The following is a 22,037-nucleotide window of genomic DNA, read 5'->3' on the forward strand; positions in this document are numbered from 1 at the left end:
GGCGGGAGCGTCAGCAACCTGCGACCGGGGCGGAAGGCGGTGCTGGGCGGGCTCCGCGTGTGAGGAGAGCCGGGCCGGGTCGGGCCGGGCCTGGGGAGGTAACGGCTCGGGGGCACGGGGAGAGCCGATGGCAGCCGGGGGGACACGGGGCGCTGGCGTTCCTTCCCCGCGGAGCCGGCGCCCGCGGCCGTCACGGGTTAACGCTGCTCTCCCGCAGGCGAATCCCCCACCTCTCACCCCTTCCCTGTCCAGTCCGTGCTTCTCAGTCTCCCGCACCTGAGGTTCCCGGGTCCGCTGGGACGGGCTGAGGAGCTGCTAGGGTGCAGGAGGCGCGTTACCGCCCTCGGGCTACGGAAGGGGGCTGAGGGGGGCCCTGGCACCGGGGTCGCCTCTGAGCGGGGGCAGGGAGCGACTCCCCAGTCTGCGTGTGCCTGGGCGGTGAGGGGGCTGTGCCTACCCCGGCTGTGCCTACCTCGGCTGCAGCCAGACTTCAGGAGGGGGAAGGGGTAGCCTGCGGGAGCTCCCTGTGGGATCTGGTCGGGGGGAGAGGTGTGTGCCTGGGAACACAGAATCGTGTTAGTTGTTTAGTTTGTGAGGCTGCGAGGGATGGCCTGGGGCGTTGGGTTTAGGTCGCTGCAGCCGTGGCAATCCCACAGAAAAGTCCTGACCCCGTGGCAGGGGGGCACCGCCTCAGTTTCCCGCCACTGCCATCCCCCCATCACCAATTCCCCCCACAGCGTGTGGCAACAGCGGTGCTGCACCAATCCCCTGTGTGCTGCTCCGGGAGAAATGTAACAGTACAGGAGTCTCTGCACTGCCAGGGAATGAGAAGTATTTCAAGTGGTTGTAGCTCACTTTGCTCCTTGACAAGGGGTGAGGCAAAGAAACTTCCAAAATTCCTCATACATGCCAATTTTACCCCAAGTGTATGAATATAATGTGCCAGGTGAGGTCTGAGCCTGAGAGATGTGTCACTTGGGATGTCAGTGTGCATTGACATGGATGGACTTGCTGGACTTAGTGATCTTAAAGGTCCCTTCCAGCCTTGATGATTCTGTGATTCACTTCTGTGACAATTAGCTATGGTAAGTGTAGTGGCTCAAAGGAAGGCAAGGAAGCTGGGAGCCAGTTGGTGTAATCATAGGGAGAGGAGTTCACTCAGTGTTCCTGCAGGCCTGCTGCAAGAATGTTCTTTTGCACATGGGTGTAAGTGCAGTAAATACTGTGAAAGAAATGGCTTCCATTTGAGGTCCTTTCAAATGACACTTATGAGAGCTGAAACCTGCGCTACATTAATAGTATGTGGAATGAGAACTATAAGTATCATTTATGAAAGATTAAGACGCAAACATAATCATAAGGTGTAAGCTATAAAACACAGCATTTGTTCTATCTCACAAAGTCCTTCATGTATACATTTCTGAATTCATGGGATGTCTGAATTCATGGGATGCCTTTTTTGCTATTTCACCATGTGTCCAGACAAGCCTCTTCTGCCTTGGCATCTGAACACCTTACACAATAAGCACGTCATAAACTTTGGAAGTTTCGGCCACAAGCACATCTGTTTATCAACCTCAGTGAGTGCAGTGGAAAAATTACAAATCTAGCTTCTTAACAGCAAATTGAGCTCCATGGAGTTCTGGTCAGCAAAACCAGACTACAATTTGAGAACGGAACGTTTTTAATTAAAATGGTGAAGCAGGATCAGATTGTTAAATATTCAGTACAAAAGTACTGCAATTCAGTAATTATTCTGAAACTAAAAGTAACGCTGCTCTTAATTCTGCCAGGGATGATGTACCAAAAATCTGACTTTCAAAGCCTTTTGTCATAGGCTTTAATTTCTAACTTTGGGATCCCTATTACTTCATTAATCAATTCTTGCATGAACTGATCAACCTGTAGCTTAGACAGTTAGCTGCGTTATCTGAAAGGCAACGTCAGGTTTCATTGTAAACTGCCTTCTGATTTCTAGATTGTCTTCTCAAAGCCATCAAAATTTAATTGTTATTCTCTAAAACAGCCCTGAGACCACGGGGCTGAAGTGATTCAGCTGTTGGCATTAGCTTGCAAGTGGTTGTTTACATTTAGCTGTAGCGGAGATCACTTCCCAGACAATTACTTGGCACCCCCAATGGCAAATTAAAGGCCACATTTTTTTTTTTTTTTCACGAAGTTAGTCAAGTGTATGCATAAATTAATGCCTTTAGCCTATCTCTAAACGTTCATTTGGAAAACTTTCAAGTATACTTTTGTTAGTGTTCCTAATAGCTGGTGACTGAGGTCCAGGCAAGTAGCAGAATGTCTTTGTGTTGTAAATCACCAAGGAATGAGCAAGAAGATGGGAATAGAAGTTACTACTTAATAACATGCTCTGAGTGCTCATGAACTGTAATTGAGCAGGATGCTGAAATTGGTGGTAACCTGCAGTAGCATTGTGGAGCAGGCTGAGTAAATAATGATGTATTTCTTGGTTTTTCTTTAAAATGTGCCATAAACCAGGAAAAATACTTGTTATGTTCAAATCTGTGGGATATTTCCATTGATTGTAATTGGATCAAGAGTACAGTGGATGCAGGTCCCTGAACTTCCTGGAGCTCTCTTGCTAACGTCTTATTTGCACAGTGGGGTTTTGTTCTGTATTGGAGAAAATAAAATTACTTGGGTTTATGTCTGTAGGTTCAGCTCCATTGTGGTCCTGTGAAATTATCCTGACATATTTATTCTTCTCTAGGTGACAATCATCAGTCAGCAACAAGATTGTCACAATGAGTTTTGTTGAATACAGAGATACGATAAAGGATGGTGACACAGCTATTGTGTTCCTGGGCCACGAGTCCATGTTTCCTGTGAAAGTCCAGCATGGAACTGTAACACAGACTAAGTATGGGGTCATCAGGCATTCCACAGACCTCATAGGCAAGAAGTATGGCTCCAAAGTGACCTGCAGTAAAGGAGGATGGGTGTTCATTCTTCATCCAACTCCAGAACTGTGGACCATGAATCTCCCGCACAGGACGCAGATTCTGTATTCCACTGACATCTCTCTAATCACCATGATGTTGGAACTGAAGCCAGGCTCCATAGTATGTGAATCAGGTAACAATTACTATGTTGAAATCCTTTATTAGGAACTAACACCAACACTTTCATGAAAAAACAGGATTTTCTTTATATTTTGCAAAAAGTTGCACTTTTTTTCAACTGTGATACAATTCTCCCTGCCCACATGTTGAAGAATTCTGTTTCATGTGCACGTTATCAGCTGCTGTTTCTTCAAAAATTGATGCTGTCTTGGTGTGCAGCCTCATGTATGGCTATACCTCTGAGCACGTGTTTGGTTAATTCATCTTCTTAGAAGAAATATGTAAACATTTTCATTTCGCTTGTCTAAAACTGTTGTTAAGTACTTAAAAAATATTTTTAAATACATGATTTGAATCAAGATTCCGGCTTTGAATTTGCAGTTTCAGAGAACATAGTTGAGATAATCTGGTGAAAGAGACTCTGGTGATAGGGTGCTGAACTAGTAAGAGAAATAAATTGGCAGTATTTATATATATTTGCCATGTAAGTACATAAATTTCATTTCATTCTTCTCTTCCCAAGTGTAATCTACTTGTAGCACCACAACCTTATGCAAAATCCCTGATACAATACAATGGATGATGTGTTCACCACAGGGCTGTGTTTTGTTTCTAAACTTGGTTTAATTTATTACACCTTTTGTGATTTTGCTTGATATGGAAGTAAGGAGTGAAATTTGATATAAATGATTTCTTGGTTACATAAAGTTTATGATAATGTCTTCATAACTGTTACTACAGGCACTGTGAGGCTTGCTTGATTTGGGTGAATCTCGGTGGTTTGGAGAACTAGGAACGGAGGTAGTTTGCCCTTGTTTTTTCTGGCTGAGCATTTTTATGAAGCAGTTTCATACACTTCCTTCGCAAGCCTAGATATGGCAAAGGATCAGTATGACAGGACTGTGATGCACTGTACTTTCTTGCGCTTACCATTTACTGTTCCCACTCATAATAATTTTGGGCAGCTTTTCAGGCATAATGACCACTTTCCAACACAACTGAAACACCACTTATCTCTGCATCCAGTTTCACCCATTAAGAACCAGGCAGTGCACTGAGCTGGTTGCTGTACAGCAGCACTTGAAGCAGGCAAAGCCCTGTGCAGAAGCCTCTGATACTCTGAAAATGGTTGGGTCCTATGAGTTTGTAGTTTGGTTTGTAGGACGATCAGACGTTTTTAGTTTTGTCATGGCAAGTTGCTGTATTCATCAGCTCTTCCCCTCCTGCTATGTTTAGACAGGATGGGAAGAATAAATAACAAATTATTGGGGGGGCGGGGAGGGGAGATTTTAATTGCTCCATGTCCTGTCTCACTTGGAGTAGTCAAATGTACAGAGCTGTACATAAAATATTTTCAATAATGTTAGAGGTGCCTAGAGAGGATGAAAATGTTTAATCTCTTGCTTGTCTAAACAGCTAAGAAATGGAAACACTCCATTTCCAAAAATGTTGTGAGTCAAAAGTCGTAGCCACAAACAATCCTTTTTTCTAATGGGAAACTGTCACCAGGTTCATTTTAATGCCTGTACTATCAATGCAACTTCAGCTTTCTAGGCAAAGTGAACAGTTTTACTGCTGTATTTATGCTTGTATTGCTTGCAAGGTTCACTGTCCACAAAGAAAGGAAAGAAGAAAGAGTACTGCAACAAATCCGTCTGGCTAACCTTGAAGCAAGAGAGCTTACTGCAGATTTACTTTGAATTAAAAACTTGACAGGTGTTGACTGGAGCCTCCGGTGCGGTGATATAGCCTGCTTTGGTGCCATCCTAAATTCGGTGGTATTTGGTGATCCAAAATCATTAGCTCTAAATTAACCTTTTGTGGGCTAGACAGAGCCAGCCCAATGATGGTGAGTAGAATCACGACCGGAAATCTGGTCTAGTAAGACCCTTGAGTCTACTTCCTGCTAGTGCTGGGTTTAGGTGTATTTTGAGCATTAATTAGCACAGAGGTCTGTCTTTTTTATTATTTGGACTTACATACACAGTTGCTGTACTGACTGGCAAAGCAGGCTCTGTAAAAAAAGCTGGGCTCTTTTCCTCTTGCCTTACTAACTCGACTGTGGAAATGTGTCCTGTATTAGCCTTTGTAAGCAAGCAGAATTTTGAATTAGTCTCCACAACTGTGAGAAGAAATGATTGAAAAAGTAAGATGAAATACCCTCTGTGTCATGTGAAAATGTTGTGAATATAAATGATACTCTGCATGTGATAATAAAAATGGAGTAGAGTAACCAGAAGGCTTGATTTTATCACTTTAATTATATAGTTTAAATTGATTAGTCATGATTTGTCCTAGAAGATACAAACATATTAATACAATTTTTACTATTTTTAATCCTCTTTAATAAACACATAAAGAGCAAGCTTGTCAGCAGTACATGCATAATTAAAATGACCCAGGTATACTCTGCTGAGGAAGCTATAAGGAGACTCTGCATCTGCCTGATGACATGGAGGTGTAGGAATATGATCCTTTTTCTGTCTTCTGCTAATTTCTAATTTATAAAGGTATGTTGAGTTTTAAAACTGTTAGCACTGTTACTAGAGCTAAGATCAATACTGGTCCCTGCTCTGAGGAATTCCCCACTTGGATACAGTTTTTAACTGCCCCATCTTTCCAGAACTATGATACTCAAAATAGCTGCTTAAATTCCTGCTAGGAGTGGCCCAATAGTATGAAAATTTCATTCTTGTCAGGTAACTCTAATAATCCCATTTGTGTTTATTGCATGTGCAGCAATGCCTAGATAACGGAAAAGGCTAAATCTTTCACTTTTGTGTCACCCCACTCTCCAAATCTAGTCTTGATGTCAACTTCCCAGGCTAGGCTCCCTGTAGGATAATAATTCCATTTGACAGCTGATTTTGAGGAGTTTACATTTATTTTTGATACTACATGGGAACCAATATGAAACCTTTCAAATATTTTTTCCAAAAAAAAGTCCCTTCTTTCCAGTCCCCACACATCAAAGCTTTTTTACTGTCCTCTCTCCATGGTGAGACATAAGAGTGACTGTCCTAATAGTACAGCATGTGAAACCTCATTTCATCTGATAAATCTCAAAAATATTTGGCTTTGATGGAGCATAGTATTTAGACAAAACGTAATGTAGTCAAAAGTACTTTAACCACCATCCCAGGGATCCTTCAGCATTCACAAAATCGGACTCACATGAGCAAAAATGTTAATTGGATTTTTTTGTTTCCCTTCAGCTAAATCCCAAATTAAAAATTGCTAAACCCTATTCATTGCCACACAGCAATGGGTTTCTGAGCTCAGGGACTGGATTTCTGAAGGCTGAGAGCAGTGTTCTGGCTCCTCATGGTTTCTCGGAGAAGGACTAACAGGAGCTCCCACCCAGCCTTACACTAGAGCTTCTCAAAAACAATTACGAAATTTTCAAACTCACAGCCTGGGTATAGATTTTGTTAAAGAGTACACTCATAAAAAAGTAATGAGGACTTAATGATTAATGGATACTTAATAAATGTTTCAGAGTTTATTGTGGAGTCCCAGCAAGTCAGCCTTATGCTTATGACTCTTCTGAAGTGCTTATAGACTTTTTGACAAATACTGCTCGTGTCTTTACAATTTTTGTGTCATAAGGACATGTAAATTGTTGGCAGCTTTGTTTTTAGTGTACACTACAGACCAAAGTTTGGAAGTATTAATTTGATTCTGGAATGTGCCCAAACTAATTATGTCTGTGTTTTTTAATGTCTCCCTTATCTACCTCTTCGCAGCTGTTCAGGTTAGAGTGAGAGAAGAATTAGAAAACCTGTTCCTTGTATAGCACCTCTTGAAGTATTAGAAAGGCCTCATCAGTACAAGTGTCATGAACCACAGTATTCTCTTGCCATACCAAAGCACTGAACTGGTGTTGGGGCCCCCAACAGAGGGGCAGTAAGAAAGATGGGGATCTATTGGACCAAGTCCAGAGGAGGCCATGAAGATGATCGGGGGGCTGGAGCACCTTCCCTATGGAGACAGGCTGAGAGAGCTGGGGTTGTTCAGTCTGGACAAGAGAAGGCTCCAGTGAGCTCATATAGCACCTTCCAGTACCTAAAGGGGCTGCAAGAGAGCTGGGGAGGGGAAGTTTTACAAGGGCATGGAGTGATAGGACAAGGGGTAATAGCTTTAAACTGAAAGAGAGTAGATTTAGATTAGATATTAGGAAGAAGCCCATTACTGTGAGGGTGCTGAGGCCCTGGCACAGGTTGCTCAGAGAAGCTGTGAATGCCACATCCCTGGAGGTGGTGTAGTCCAGGCTGGATAGGGTTTTGACCAACCTGGTCTAGTGGAAAGATGTCCCTGCCCCAGGCAGATGGGTTGGAACTAGAGACTCTTTAAGGTGTCCTTCAAACCCAACCCAGGCTCATTCTATGAGTCTCTTACGATTCTATGAACCAAACTTCTGACCACATGAGGCATTACTGTAATGTATTCAGACTTGTGGCTGTCATGCAGCTGGTGAGGAATGCCATTCATACCCTAAAGCCTTTGTTTCCAGACTTTCTGGACTCACTTTCGTCCTGTAATTTCACCTGACCACGAAGCACACTTTTCACACAATTCTGAACCTAACCATGTTCTTAACACTATTATGTCCATTTTGTAGAATATTCCTCCCTAAAAAATTCAGACTTTTGAATCTGTAAGGAAAACTTGAATCTCTAAGAAAAAGTTAATACTTCACATTCTTTTGTAGGCAGTGCTAGCCTTGAAAACCTCCCTACTATCCTTGCCTCAAGTCCTCTGTCTGGTCAGTGAGCAGAGGCTCTCTCTGATCTCCAGCCCGTTGCCTAAAATGCCTGCTTCAGCATGGTGTCATTGACAGATAGGCAGGAGAGAAGCTAATCTTCTGTAAAGGGAACTTCTTGACTGTAAAGTGAACTTCTTGATTAGCTGTTTTCTCTTTCAGCCATCACCTCATCTTGAAATTCTCTCCCCCTCTTTTCTTCCTTCTCTGTCCATGCTCTTCCCGTGTTTTACCTCTGCCACTGTGATTCGTGCCCTTGACTATCTTCCCAGTAAGATATTTGGGTTAATTTCCATCAAATTCTTAATATCTTTTCATATACCCATTACAATTCATTATACAAACTTGTCATGTACAGCGAGCAGTCTTCATCTGTTCAGTGTTTCCTGACAGATTTTAGCTGTGGAGTTGTTAGCTCTTTCTCAAGATTAATTTTCCCTTGGTTTTGAGGCTCCTTCCGTTCTCATGGCTGACTCATGACCTATCTTACTATTTGCTAGGGCTAAGTGGCGTAGCTAGGAGACAAATAGAGCAACACTGTGATTGTTTTGTTGCATTTACTCATTTCAGAATATCTTAGGTAGCCAAATTTTGCATCAGAAGCTTAAGTTCTACTAAAATGTTACTAGATATTTTAGAAACCCAGTATTAAATAACACTTTGCATACTTTTCTTTTTTCCCATTTGCAAGCAATATGAGCCTTTTTATGCACTTAAGAGCTTATTCAGCTTTATTCCAAAATGCTTTTGCTTACATACAGTTGTAAACATCTATAGATCCTAAATGACAATTTGTAGCTCTTTTTTTAAAAAGTAGCACTATGATGAGAAATTTCTAGGGAAGACAAGCTAAGCGATAGCCTGCAAAGAGAAAACGTAGTGGAACACAGAATCAGGTCACTTATATTTATGGCATGGGTAGGATTCCAGGAGATTAGACAAATATCCTTTGCAATAAGGAAACCAGACTAAACAGAAAACAGTGTAAAATGTGCCCTGTATTCTATATCAGTTAAGTGCTGTGCACGATGCTGTGGTGATGCTCAGTCTTGACAGTATTCTATGCTGAAAGAACATGCTTTATTTTTGAACAGCTCAGATGTTGTCCACTGCTACTTTGAGAAGGTGAGAAATTATTTTAACATGGACATTGCCTCAGGATGGCTGAGGTATGTGGAGGCTTCTCTGTGGAAAACCTGTCACTTGAATAAGCAGAGGGTGAGAAGAACAGATCTGTTGGAGGTCAGGGCAGTCGAGAAGTTTGTCTGATCAATACTTTCTTGTCTGCAAATCAGAAGGAAATACCAGTAGGTGCTGATCTAGAGTGTTTCAATAGGTGTCCACTTGTTAGGACTGAAATCCTAAAATTGCAGTATTCTCTTTGTTTTGGGAGAGGAGCAGAAACACTCCCCTAAAGAAGGAGAATGTCATGTGCTTGAGCCCAAGAAGAAGGAAAGGATACTGCATCTGTGCAGGGCCATTAGCTACGTAAATCCTGTGGGTTTAACACAGGAGCTTAATTCCTGCCTTTGGACTGAAGTGGAGCCCATTCCTAGTTTACTCTGGGCTGCCCCTGCACAGTGCTGCCTCCTCAGATGTTGAGCTTTGTGTGGCATATTGGGGCCCCTGCGGTGTCTCATTAAATGTCTGCAATGCAGATGTCTGCTTTTTGACTAAGATGTTTGAGATCACAGAACAGTCAATGTAAAAGAGCATCACATTTTCCAGGTGAAAATTAGCAATGACATAAGTGCTCACCTAGGTGAGTTCTATAGCAGCAGCTGTGCTGTTGTCTTCAGTACAGTTTGAATTGTTGTTGTTTTACCTCTCTTCTGCAGAGTCCATTCATGATTAATGTGCAATAGGTAAGTGGGCATTATCCTGTGGTAGAGAGCAAACAGTTTCTAAGGCTATTTATAGTGCAGGTTGTCAGAAAGGGAGCATCCTGGTGTAAAAATTATAAATTGGTTGTTCTAGTTGTCTTACCTTCTGCTTTCTAGGTCATATCAGGAACACAGGCATTTCACTGCACCTCTATGAGAATGAAAATCTGCTGATGTTCTTCCAGTTCTTGTCTTGGCTCTTCTGATGCAAAACAGTAATTTTTGAGTATCCAGTTTTTTGTTTCATTTGTATACAGGTAATTCAGGTATGCTATTTCTGGTTTGGTAGCATTCTAGTACATGTCTGCAGTAGTAGTCCTCATGTTTTGCTGCTGTCCTGACTGATTCTGTATCATGCTAAGGATACCTTTCAATTCCCAAGGAAACCTGTACCTGACTAGAACTTACTCCAAACTGGTGCCTAAGACTCTTTGAGTCCTATTTTGCTTTTTTTTCAGTAGTAATTTTGAAATAAGGACAAAGAGAAATTGAGAAGGTGGCAGGAGGACAGAACTGTTGAATGTTGCAGATTTGCAGGGAAGAGGGTGAATAAAAACATTAATTTCCCCTTTTACAATATCACAAAAACATAGGGTTGAACCCCTGCCTTGGGTAGACAGTGCTGATTGGGCTTTAGGGCTTGTGGCAGGTATGGACTCATGCCAGACTCTCAAATTAATGGATCACATTGAATGTGCTGATCTATTGGACACATGAAAGTTAAGGGTCATCATCATGTCACAGGTTCAGAATATGTTTTTAAAGAGAGACTTTACAATGGCGGGTGATTCATAACCATCTTGTTCCTTGTTTCCTGCAGTTTTGAGAGTGTTGTTACAGAGGCAGCATCTTCAGAAATACTCCCATTAATAATAATAATGTGATAGAATTTGATATGTTAAAATGTGATACATGTGTATTGTTCTCATGTTTGTGGTAGTCAGTCAACAATAAATACTTCCTGGCAACCTTGTTTAACAAAAGCTCTGTCTGTAATATGCCTGCAAGTGGTGACTCCCAACATCCTGGTTTTAGTTCAGGGTTTGGCTTGGAGTGTTTGTGAATAAAAGAAGAGTATCAGAAAAGAAGCCAAAAAACGTAATGGGTTTTCCTATGGAGGAGACAAATGGTATCTTCTGTGGTATTTTCAAGAGCAGAATTAAAAGGAAAGTGATTAAAAATGTAAAAGAATATGAACAAGGAAACTGGATACATGTGCAAGCTGCCTTCCTCTTCTGCTTACAGCCCAGCTGTGCTGACAGGCCTCCTGTTCACTCATTTAGATTAGCAGAGAGATGTGCAGCACTACGCATTTGAGAGGTTAAAACAATTAAATTCTCTCATTTTACAATAGTTCTCAGTTGTATAATCCTCTCTTTTGGCATGAAATGTAAAAGCAGAGTTTCAGTCTTTAGCATCCTGTGAGTAATAGCTCCCTGCTTTTTGTCATTAAAAACATATGAATGGAATACTATTTCTTTGCTATGCAGATATATCATTGAATTTTCACAACCACGTGGCTGCTGTGCTACCATTACTCCTTTGACCAGGGAAAAGTTCATGTTGACATTTCAATCCTACAAGTGCCATGACAGGGTAGTTTTTGATGTATGCACATGTTAGGTGTGTTTTGCTTTTTCTTTGTTTTATTTTAATACTACCTTGAATACCTGTATTTTCACTTTACTAAATACATATGTGTAAAAGTTTCTCTCTTCTCTTGGACCTCTCTGAAGCCAGTGCTAAAATCTGTAGGTCTCCCCCACCTCTAATCTGCCCTGCTGAAGCTGTAGGGGGGTGCCAGTCTGCCTGCTGGGTCAGAGCCCTCTCAGAGGGAAGCAGAGGAGCAGTGCTGATTCCGCGGTGCAGCCGCTTGATCCGGTGGCAAACATGGGCCTGAGCTCTGTTTACAGTCTGAATGTCTCCCCTTTCAGAGATGTCAGATTAAATACAGTGCCATAACAGTGTTCCTTCCATTAATTTGATTAGAGGGCAAGAACCTGGGATCTGCCAGTGAACTTGGACTTCCTGTATGATTATGGAAAGGACTGTGCCAATTAAGTGGCTGTGACAGCCCCTGTGCCCCCTAATTAATTTCCTTGCTACTTGTTTCTGAGCTCCTGTAGTTCAGATTCTGTCCTTTGTAAGTTCTTTAATATTTATGTTAGCTGAAAGAACTTGCCTCAGGCTGAACAGTCATTGAAAATAGCTAGAAATTGATTTTATTTCTACAGGAGAAATGTGTTCCAAGCACAGAATTATGAATCAATAAACAGATAATTTGGGGTTGCTGTGGAATTTTGAATTTGGGGGGTTACTCTGTTAAATGCCACTTGAGTGAGTAATTTGCAATGGGAATTGGTATATGGGTGTTTTCTTCAGTGAAAATGTTCATTATTAGTCATTCATCTATTTAATATGCCAACGGATCATTTAAAGTAAGTTTCCTAAATTATCAAACTAAAACAAGGAAAAAAAGTCTTTGTCTTGTTAGTCCCTGTTTGTATGTGGTAATTGTAGTTACTTACAATTTTGTGGTAGATTTTGTTAGACTTAAGTTAAGCTTGTGTAGGTGTGTATGTGTGTAAGTGACCTGTGAAAGCAGGTGCTTGATCAGTGTGGCTGCAAGGAGCCAAGAGGCCTTAGTTTTGGGTAATTCCAGTGGGAGTTGAGGATGTCTCTTAAGAGATCTGTGCAAAGCAAACTGTATACTGACAGCCATTTATTTGCATGGATATTAATAGGATTTTCAAGCACGGACCCTTGCCAACATCTTTTCTTTGTTTAGTGAAGTATAAGGTTTTGAAAATCCGTTAAAATTTGCCTTAATCTCTTTTCGCCCCAGAAGAGTCTGACACTTCGAAAAAAACCTCTCCAGTTAATTTCCCTGAATTTTTCCTGTTGCATTTACTTCCTCGTGTTCTCTAGAGGCAGTTGTTACAGCTATAGCTGACCCTTGGCATTAGTTTCCTACTCCTGGGAGATAGGACAGATCCTGGGTTTGCCAGATTTTTTCATGAATGCTTTGAGGACTCAGAAGACTGTTTCCTAGGTCACCTAGTCCCTCTCTCCTTGTGAAGGAAGGACTGTTCTCTTTCAGGAGCTGAACCAGTGGTTTGTGCTCATTTGAATTTTGAACAAGTGTTCCAAGCAGGAAGACTAATGGAGAAGACTTTTGTTCTGGTGTTTGGCACTGACAAACTCAATTTCATGAGTTGTTTGTCTTTTCTAGGTACAGGCAGTGGGTCCCTCTCCCATGCTCTCATCCGGACAGTGGCTCCCACTGGGCACCTGTACACAGTGGAGTTCCACCAACAAAGGGCCGAGAAGGCGCGGGAGGAGTTTCGGGAGCATGGGGTGGAGCACCTGGTCACCGTGACCAACCAGGATGTCTGCAAAAATGGCTTTGGGGTCTCAAACGTTGCAGATGCTGTGTTCCTAGATATCCCATCTCCATGGGAAGCCATAGGACATGCAAAGTCAGCATTAAAAGCTGAAGGTAACTGCATTTTTCTCTTTCTGTTCGGGAAGCACTGTGCACACATCTCTGCCTTTGAGCCATACGCTACATGTGCTCCCTTCTTTTGTGTGATCATTGTTCTCAAATGTCACTCTCTAGGCATTTCTAAGGCTGTAAAACCTTCAAAAGGCATCTTCAATTTACAGTGGAAGATTTGAAAGGAGAAGAACAATTTTTTCCTACAGGCCCATGTGAGCTGCTACAATTAGCATGGGCAGTTTATAAAAACTCCTTTGAACCTTTGTCAAGTTCCACAGCGGTCAATACGACTGCATTTTGGTAGATCTGAGGTGTGTGGGAAGCAGAAGTAACAATAAATGCTGAAAGCAAATTTCTTTGGCAATTCAGTGGAAAGGTGTTTGTATAAAAGGTGTTCAGCCTCAGTTCATATCCATCATTGCAGATTTGTACCTATTTAACAGAGCACCCCAGGGTAATGTTAAAAAAATGTGGTTACACTTAAATATGCTTGCCAGTTTATGTCCTAAATCTTTGTGGTTGGAGCTAGTGAGAAGTTTGCCATTGGATGCAGTGGGAATGGAACATAAAGGATATTCTATTTTATGCCAGTTACTCTGGGATTGTGACAGCAAGTGAGAACTGCTGTTGAGGTTTTGCACAGATTTCATCACTTTATTATACATCTTTTCCCCATTGAAAAATAAGCTTCAGTGAATAAATAATTCTTTTATCCTGGAATAAGTTTTCCTCTAATTAATGTCATAATAGTATGGATCTGAAATAACTTTTGCCAAATTGCTTCCATCTACAAAAGTGACTTTTCTAATCAAGAAAGCATGGAGTGCTGAACAGTGCCCATGCAGGGACATGAGTTTAAAAAAACTCAATTATATGCTAAGGCCCAGTTCTTTGTTAAAATATATAATCACAGGCTGGACTTCAAGTGAATCACTAAGTCTTCTTGAAATCACAGGATTTAAGCTTGTTCTTTAAGGTCACTGAATGTGCACTGCCTTGCTGAGTCAGGACCAGCCCTGCTGTTAGGCTACCTCAGCTACTACTGAAAATTTTCTAGAAAGCTTTGTGATACCCACATAACACACTTTCTTTAAAAAGTGAATAAATAGAGTGAGCCTTGTTAGCACTCTGTACCTGCAGTGGTTAAAGCTCGATTTGTAGCAGCTTTCCAGTGTGTCCTAAGGGGGGGAAAAAATCACTGCACTGTACTATGCCCTTCCCATGCTCAAATTATCTAATCTAGTGAGCACAACACTCAGCTGACTTCCCAGCTTAGAAGGCGCTGCATTGCGCAGTCCAATTTGAATTATTTAAGTGGTGCATGCTTAGAATACTAAGCAGGGCTGCTTGAACAGTTCCAAGTTTTGAATCCTTGTCTCACTCGAGCATTTGAAATCCTAGAAAATGTATTATAGTCCCAAACTGGCCATACCATCTGGCTATACTTTTCTGTGCTATGCTACAAGGTTACATCTGCTTAGGCAGTATAAATAAGACTTCAAAATCCCACATTTCTGTGTTTGTGAAGTGGCGTCATTCACTTTATGAACCACTCAAAAGGCAAAGTTGCTGATCCTTGCTGCAGTTTTTGCTGCAAACAGCCTCCCATGTCTGAGGTCTAGTCCCGCTCTAAGGCTCCTCTCTTGGCCAACTTGGTACCTGACTAACTGGGGGCATTTTTTTAAGTTTTGCTATTTTGCATTCAAACAAAAACTGTTTTTCATATAAAATATAATTGATTGTAGTAGTAATATGTACAAACTTACACACTTTTCTGTTTTATTCATGCAGGTAGTTTTGTTGTGGTTTTTTTATGGCTGTTAAATCTAAAATATGACAGAAGGTTATCTGTAACTGCTTGCCTTTCCCTACCACAGGCAGATAATTTAACAGTGCTCCCTTGTTTTGTTTTGAAAGAGTTAAAGCTCTTCTGCAGTACAGCTTATGTACATTCTGCTGTTACTCAACCCCTTTCCGAGGGTTGAGGGTTCGTGTAGTGATAAAACATCACTGCGGGACATGAGTCCTTCCACTCTTTTCTGTCCACACCCTCTCTCTCAGATCTGGATAGGGTCACACGTGAACCGTTCACACTGTGGGTTTTGTTGTGATGTGCCCTGCAAATATCACAGCCAGCAAATATAATGCCACATAGTGGTAATTTAGTCCCTGAAGTCTTAAGGTATTTTGAATTAAATCAGAACTAAGCAAATTCAATATATAGTGTTAGGTACTCTCTTCCTTTCAACCACAATACTAGTGATAGAGAGTTCAGCTGAGACAGTATGGGAGAGTTCTCAGCCTTAACAAAACCTTATCAGATCAGTGTTTTCTCTCCTGCTTTAGCTCAAGGTCCTGAATAGTTGCAGCTCCTGGTAGGCTGAGTGTTAATGATCCTCTTTACAGAGTACAATTATCACTCAAGTTATGCCTTGCAGTATGCTGTAAATACACTACTTACAGCAGCTTGGCCTCCCATTTAAAGCACTACCAGCCTCTGAAGAGCTGAAAGAATAAAATGGCACAGTAGGTTTGTGACTAGAAGGTTCTTGTTCTCTGGTGATGCTCTCTGCCTACGTTCAGGTTTGCATCTCAGCTGCATCCTTTTGTGCTGATGTCACCAGTCACAGTTCCAGCAGAAACGCTGCTTGAAGGATCTCTGAGGCACTGCTGCACTGCAGAACTTCCTTTCATTTCCAGACCTGCACTGTTTTTCTTCTGCAGCATCTGCTGATTAATGCTTTTCTGTAGTCACAGCTACTGTTCCCAATATCTGACCTTGGTAGTTTTTGCAAAGTTGATGTTAACCCCTTCTGGCTAAATTTTTAAACATTAAGAAAATGAAAGAATTGTGAGGTAACAAAAATATCCTCAATATTCTACCATTCTTAAATGCCCTGAAACTTTTGACTCACAGTCATCTCACAGCTGAATACTGTAGTGCTTTGAATATAATTCTGCACCCACCTACTCTACTCTCATAAATACTGTCTATTTCTTCCAAAGCTGTGGAAGATGAGGGAGAAACCCACTGGTACAATAATTTTCATACAGATTTTAAATTTTCAGGTAGGGGGATGGAAAATTACAGCCATATATTAGGTTGGATTAGCCTCTTGCATTTTAAGTTGCTCCTTGTGGTGTTTAACAGTCTGAGTCACAAAATTATTAAAACCACCTCTCTTTTACTTCCTTTCTTTCTTTAAAGATTTTACTCTTAAATTCAGATTTTCCATTCCCTCTTGAGCATTATAAAGCCCCTAAATAATGAGTTTGTCAAATTTTGATCCTTTAAATAACACCTAAGTCAGGTAATACAGTGCTGTCACTTCTCCCCCCAAAACTCTGCAGGTGAAGTTTGCTTTGAATGTCTCTCTCTCTGGGCTTCTCCATGTCCATGTAGGAAGTCTCACTGGCTATTTTTCTTGAGCTTCAGAGGTTATTCATGGTCCCATTTTTAAACCACTGAGGTGTGGCTTTGAGGAGCAGCTGAAATCCCTGGCCACAGCTCTCACCCGTGTGGTATCTGGGTAGGGTTTAATCCCACTGAGAGCCCCTACATCGAGGCTGATGTTTTTCAGGCTTGGGCTGCCTCAGGAACACACAGGGAATGTGTTGGGGCAGGAAGGGGAGCCTGACAGTCTAGCATGCTGTCATTCTCCACCCATGAGAGTGGTACTCCAGTTGGTGTGAACATTTCTCGTGTCCCCAGGATATTGTTTTGGAATAAATGCTTGCTAAAATGTCAGCACCAGCCTTTGCTAGTGTAGCACGTGCTTTGATTTGAAGGAGAATTAACTCAAAGTGAGGTTAAAGATCCACAAACTAACTTTAAATTGCAGCATATCCCCTCAACATTGAGAGGCCATCTGGTCTAGTGCAGAGCTGTCCCCTGGGATCTAGGACCAGGTGCTAACGCACAAAGTAGCTTCATCTGTTTGCCAAGCAGTGGCTGTTTGCTGAGCCAGCCCCAGTTGTTGAATCTTGTGTGAGGGTGTTGCCCTAGCTTGGGTCTGTCAGGTGCACACAATGGGCCTGGCCTGAAGTACAAGTGATTCTTTCACTTTTAGAGAGTCAAGCAGAAGGATTCCTGTATCAAAATCCTTGCTGTGGAATGCCAGCCAAAGCTACTGGGTTTTACAGAGTTTGAAGGAAGTCGTTTGAGATTAAAGGATCCTTAAAGAAAGGATCCTTAAAGTTGTTAGGTTTTCTTCCCCGGTATGGAGCCAACTGATTTTTTAATTTCCTTGTTACATGCTTTTACCAGCCTATAATAATGAGCAGGAATAAATTCCTTTTGAATGATGCACCTACAAGTGCAGAGGTTAAGGTCACATTTGCAGAAAATCACATCAAGCTCCTATTAATGAGCTGGCAAGTGATTTGGAGAAAATTCTCTTTTCTGAATCAAGGAACATCTTTTAATTTCTTCCAACAGCCAAATCCTCTTAATTTCACTTGTCAGGGAAGCTACATCAAATCGCCCACAAGCACACACACTTAAAGGACATTCTGTCCCCTTTTGCAGAGACAATATTTTTAGTGTCCTACTAGCACAGAGTAAATGCCACAGTGATGCTGCTCAGTGACTCTCCTGCCTCACCCCTACACAAAGATAATGCCTGTGTGTTTTTTTTTTTCTTCCTTGAGATCTTTGTAACGTAATCTTCCAGTTACGACAATGCAGTGAAGGCACAAAACCTAAGCTGTGTTCTTTTGCCAGAGGTAAAAATGCTGTGCTGTATTCTTTTTGTCACAGAATCATTCTAAAATTACTGGCCCTTTTCCCTAAAACTTAATGGTGCTGTGCTACCATGTGTTCTTTTTGCATCTTCTGAATAACACTGGGATGATGAAAGAACCTGTCAGAGCACTTGTGACACATACAATAACCTACACAAGTGAGAGCACATTTCTTGGACATGTTTTCTGTATCATTGGAGTTCTTGTCAATTTGGTGGCACTGAGATTTTCCACACTTGAAAGCTAATGCGCTTATTGGCTAAATAGAACTGGTAGAGATGTTAGTCCTTGCTCAGACAAACCAGAAACAAAATTGTTTGTTGGAGTTGCACAGGAACTTTCTGGCAATTTCGGAGGCACTGGCCTCTTGTAGAGATGCAATGGTGTGTCCCTCAATTACCAATTAGATACAGGCTGTTGAAATGTGCAGTGCTATGTGGATGAAAATCTTCTATTTCCTCCTTCCCTTAAGCTCGCTTTTCTAATCATTCCAGTCTGAATTGTACTTCCATTTTCATATCCTCTCGACCCTGTTGCTGGTTACAATGACTGCCAGGACTGTGTGGGCTTGTTCCAGGCTATGGATGTAGGACATTTAACCTCTCCATTAAATGCTTCAAACTAACTCACTCCCTGTAAAATTGAAGGTAGCAAAAAGCTTAAGTCTTTCATAGAGTCTCATTATTCTCTTCTCCTCAACTGTAGCACTTGTCAAATGCATTATACATGAATAAACACATTTTTAGACAGCTCTTCAGATCAAAAAGCTCACACAGCTTCCCAATGTGAACAGGATTAATCTCTCATAATTACTATATCAATTTATGATGACACACAGATCTCATTAACCAAATATAGGAACGGTAGCTTTCCTAAAAGGAGAGCTCTGAAAAAACACAAACTCAATTTGTACAAAAAAGTTTCCATTCAGATGTTTTCACTGCTCTCTAGTCTAGTCCACCCCTTTGTGATCCGCAAACAGAGCAATGTGCCCTAGCAAGGGGAGGAGAGGGAGGGAGTTCAGGTCTTTTCTTCATTCACTAAGGAATCCTTGGCATGGCAAGACAAAGTAATGCATATTCAAGTCCTTTAAGCCCTAAAAGCCTCTTGGTGTCTAAAGGACAAGAGGGCTCTCAGAGAATTTGAGAACTGTGAATGCTGAAATTTAGATTTGTATCTGTTTGGTGATTGTGACAGAAGGGGTGTTGCCTAGCTGGTAGTCCAGCCGGGTACAGAGGGCAGTCCACAGTGTGCAGAATTCAGAAGCATCTGCTCTGTTAAAGATGACAGTGTCTCTGCTCCTAGGACAGGTGAGCATGTCCTTCTGAGTGCTGGTTTTCTACTCTTTTTTTTTGCTGGTCTAAACACACCATAGGAATTGAAACTTCCCAAATGTTTCTATTTTAGACAGCCTCTTACAGTCTGGAACTGCAATTTCATTTTTGCTTTCCAACGTTCTGCTAATTGTAGCTTTCCAATCTTCTCTCCTAATATCTGCTTAATCAAATAATTCCAGCCTGTAATGCAAGTCAGATCTGCCTGCCTGATGGTGTGTACAGAAAGAAGCAGAGGGGACCCCTCTCCCACTTGTTAGGATCTCTAAGAACAGATGCTTGATGGATTTGCTTCTAAGCCCTTTGTAGGTATATTTATTTGGGAGGGAGGTATAAAAATAATGAGAACAATAGCATGAAAGGGGGAAAAAACAAAATTGGCAGATCTACTAAAACCCATTGGATGGTCTCACTTAGATGTAATACCAGCAGTTCACTGTTTTCTCTTCTTTCACACCTGAGAAGCTTCCAGCAGTACAGGAAGTAAAGTAACATTATTTTTTGTGCTTCCCCTCTGGATATTTGCTACTGCAAGCAAGAGCTTTCTTCCTACCAAACGACTTGAAAGCCTGTTTTGTGTAACCCTACTTCCCCCAGCAGTTGTGAGGAGGCAGCCTGATAAATCTTCTCCAAGTTTGGTGTTGACGTGCTGTGCTCAGCTGACCAGCCCGAGGCAAGAGGGAGGGTGCTCTGCCTTTAATTGAAGGCTTGACAAGAACCGTAGGTGGCTTTGCAGCTTGTATGGCAACAGCTGTGTGCAGGCTTTGAGTTTCTGACTGTAAATCCAGAGCATGTGAATTCAAAAGCCTAAACATATCTTCAAACCCTTAGAGTCAGAATAAATAAGAACAGACGTACTGTAAATGTAAATATATATTGCTTTTTTATGGCAATATAAAACATCAAAACCAAAAAGCCTGAATGAAGTAGTAGTAAGTCTCTGGTCTCTCGGCAGATTCTTGCTTTGCAGACAAAGAGTTATTGTTAAGTCAGACATTTGTTCAGTATCCTACACAATAAGAATATAAATTCTTTCTTTATAACATGTGTGCATCATAGTAGCTTTCTAATTATGTAACAGATTTTTTTTCCTGAGCTCTTCTGTTTTACATCTGCAAGCATGGTAGAAGTGTGTAGTGCTTTGGCCAGAAAAGATTAGCTGTCTGATTCCAGAACATTTTGGTAGTGCTGGCCATCCTGATGAACATACAAATCTAATTTCATGGGAGTTAATGGACTGGCTGTGCAATTAAATCAGCATCAACACACTTGGTTCATAAAGACACATACCAGCATTAATTTTGCAGGTGATTATTAGATTTGGGGTTTAATTGTCACTCCAGGGAATTACTTGTCCAGAGTACTTTGTTCTGAAGATTCATGATAAGAACCCCTTGGTGCAGAGACTTTATTTGAGGACTAAAATTAAATCCCACTTAGTGTATGGTAGATTAATGGTTGTGGAAAGTGTTCTTCCCGAGGCAGTACCCAGCACATCATTGCTGCACAGTAACTAGAGTGCTACAGTGACGCTTTCAGACCTGATGCTTTCTTTTTTTAGAGATCTGACTTTAGAAACGAAAAAGGAAAGAAAGGGGAGTTTGAGATAAAGCAGGCTTCGTGTAGTCCCAGCATTGCCTCTGTTTTTAGCAGGACGCTTTGCTCTGACTTGCACGGGTTCTTTAACTACTTAGATGAACTGGTGTTGGAGGGTTTGACTGGATGAGCCCAGGAGAGGACTGAGAAGGAATGCAAATCAGGTCAGCAGGCATTTTCATCTAATTGTAATAAGTGAAACAATAGCTGAAGCTGCATTGCCCAGTGTTTCTTCCTCCTGCACAAAAGCTTTTCAGGAAGGGCAGTTGCCTCGGGGGACACTGTGTCCTGGGTGAAAGCACATGCCCTGGCTTTATGGCAGACAGTGTCCTTATAATTCTTTGATCTGATTTGGCTGTGGCTTTTCAGAGTAAATCTGAATCATTCTATTCTCAGCTGTTAAGGTGACATTGCATCACTTAGAAAGGTGTAGGGGGCCTATTAATACTCCGTATTCAGAATCAAAAATCAGAACTGTGCACAGACAAGGAGACAAGTGTTAGTTTATCACTTAGAAGTCCTGTCCTAGAGTTTTACAGCATTTACTGTAAGCCTGCATGATGTGATAGCCAGTAAACTTCAATGCTCAGGAGACATGCTAGTCAGCTTGATTAAAAGGGTAAAGCCTTAACAGCACTCCATCTATGGCCTGGAGAGATCCCTTTATTCTGTGCATGCATACCATCATCCTCAGCTAAACACAGCCCCTTTTGTCAGGGGCGTGTGCAGGCGCGCTGGGGCTCTAGCCCTGTGCAGTGTGTAAAGAATGACTTCTGGCTTTGTGTACGTGCCAACTGCAGTTTGGTGCCTCAGTCCAGAACACTGGAGAATGATTCAAAAAGAGCCACTGCTCTAAAGGGATCAACTTTAACAGTTTAACTGTGAACAAATGTTGAGTGCAGCATTGGATGTGGAAGATGAATGAAGTTGCTGTTGTTGTTTTTAAAGGGTCTGAAGCATCCTGTAGAGTTGTCCGTGTTTGATTTTGTGCTGACGCTTTAAACCAACAAAGTTGCCTTATGAAGATTTTCTTGAAGAATGTTTTCACTTTGTATAATAATAATTCTATGGGCATCTGGGAGAATTTGAAAAAAAGATGAAAATTGCTTCATTTTGGCTTTTGCCCTCTTT

The 22,037-nt window shown here is 41.5% G+C and overlaps 1 protein-coding gene across 2 annotated transcripts in view; it reads left to right on the plus strand.

Moving 5' to 3' along the window:
- Window positions 1-22,037, plus strand: part of TRMT61A (tRNA methyltransferase 61A) — a 23,473-nt gene continuing 1,436 nt past the window's right edge. The window contains exons 1-3 of one of the 2 annotated variants that reach the window (XM_069018364.1): window positions 1-98; window positions 2,738-3,102; window positions 12,967-13,233. In XM_069018364.1, coding sequence (XP_068874465.1) covers window positions 2,772-3,102; window positions 12,967-13,233 — 598 coding nt within the window. In that variant the 5' untranslated portion in view covers window positions 1-98; window positions 2,738-2,771. Of the gene's footprint in view, window positions 99-912; window positions 1,086-2,737; window positions 3,103-12,966; window positions 13,234-22,037 lie in introns of those variants that run through there. The other variant, XM_069018366.1, reaches the window with a different exon arrangement.

The sequence above is a fragment of the Aphelocoma coerulescens genome, chromosome 5, assembly GCF_041296385.1.
Source record: "Aphelocoma coerulescens isolate FSJ_1873_10779 chromosome 5, UR_Acoe_1.0, whole genome shotgun sequence".
NCBI classification, from domain to species: Eukaryota; Metazoa; Chordata; class Aves; order Passeriformes; family Corvidae; genus Aphelocoma; species Aphelocoma coerulescens.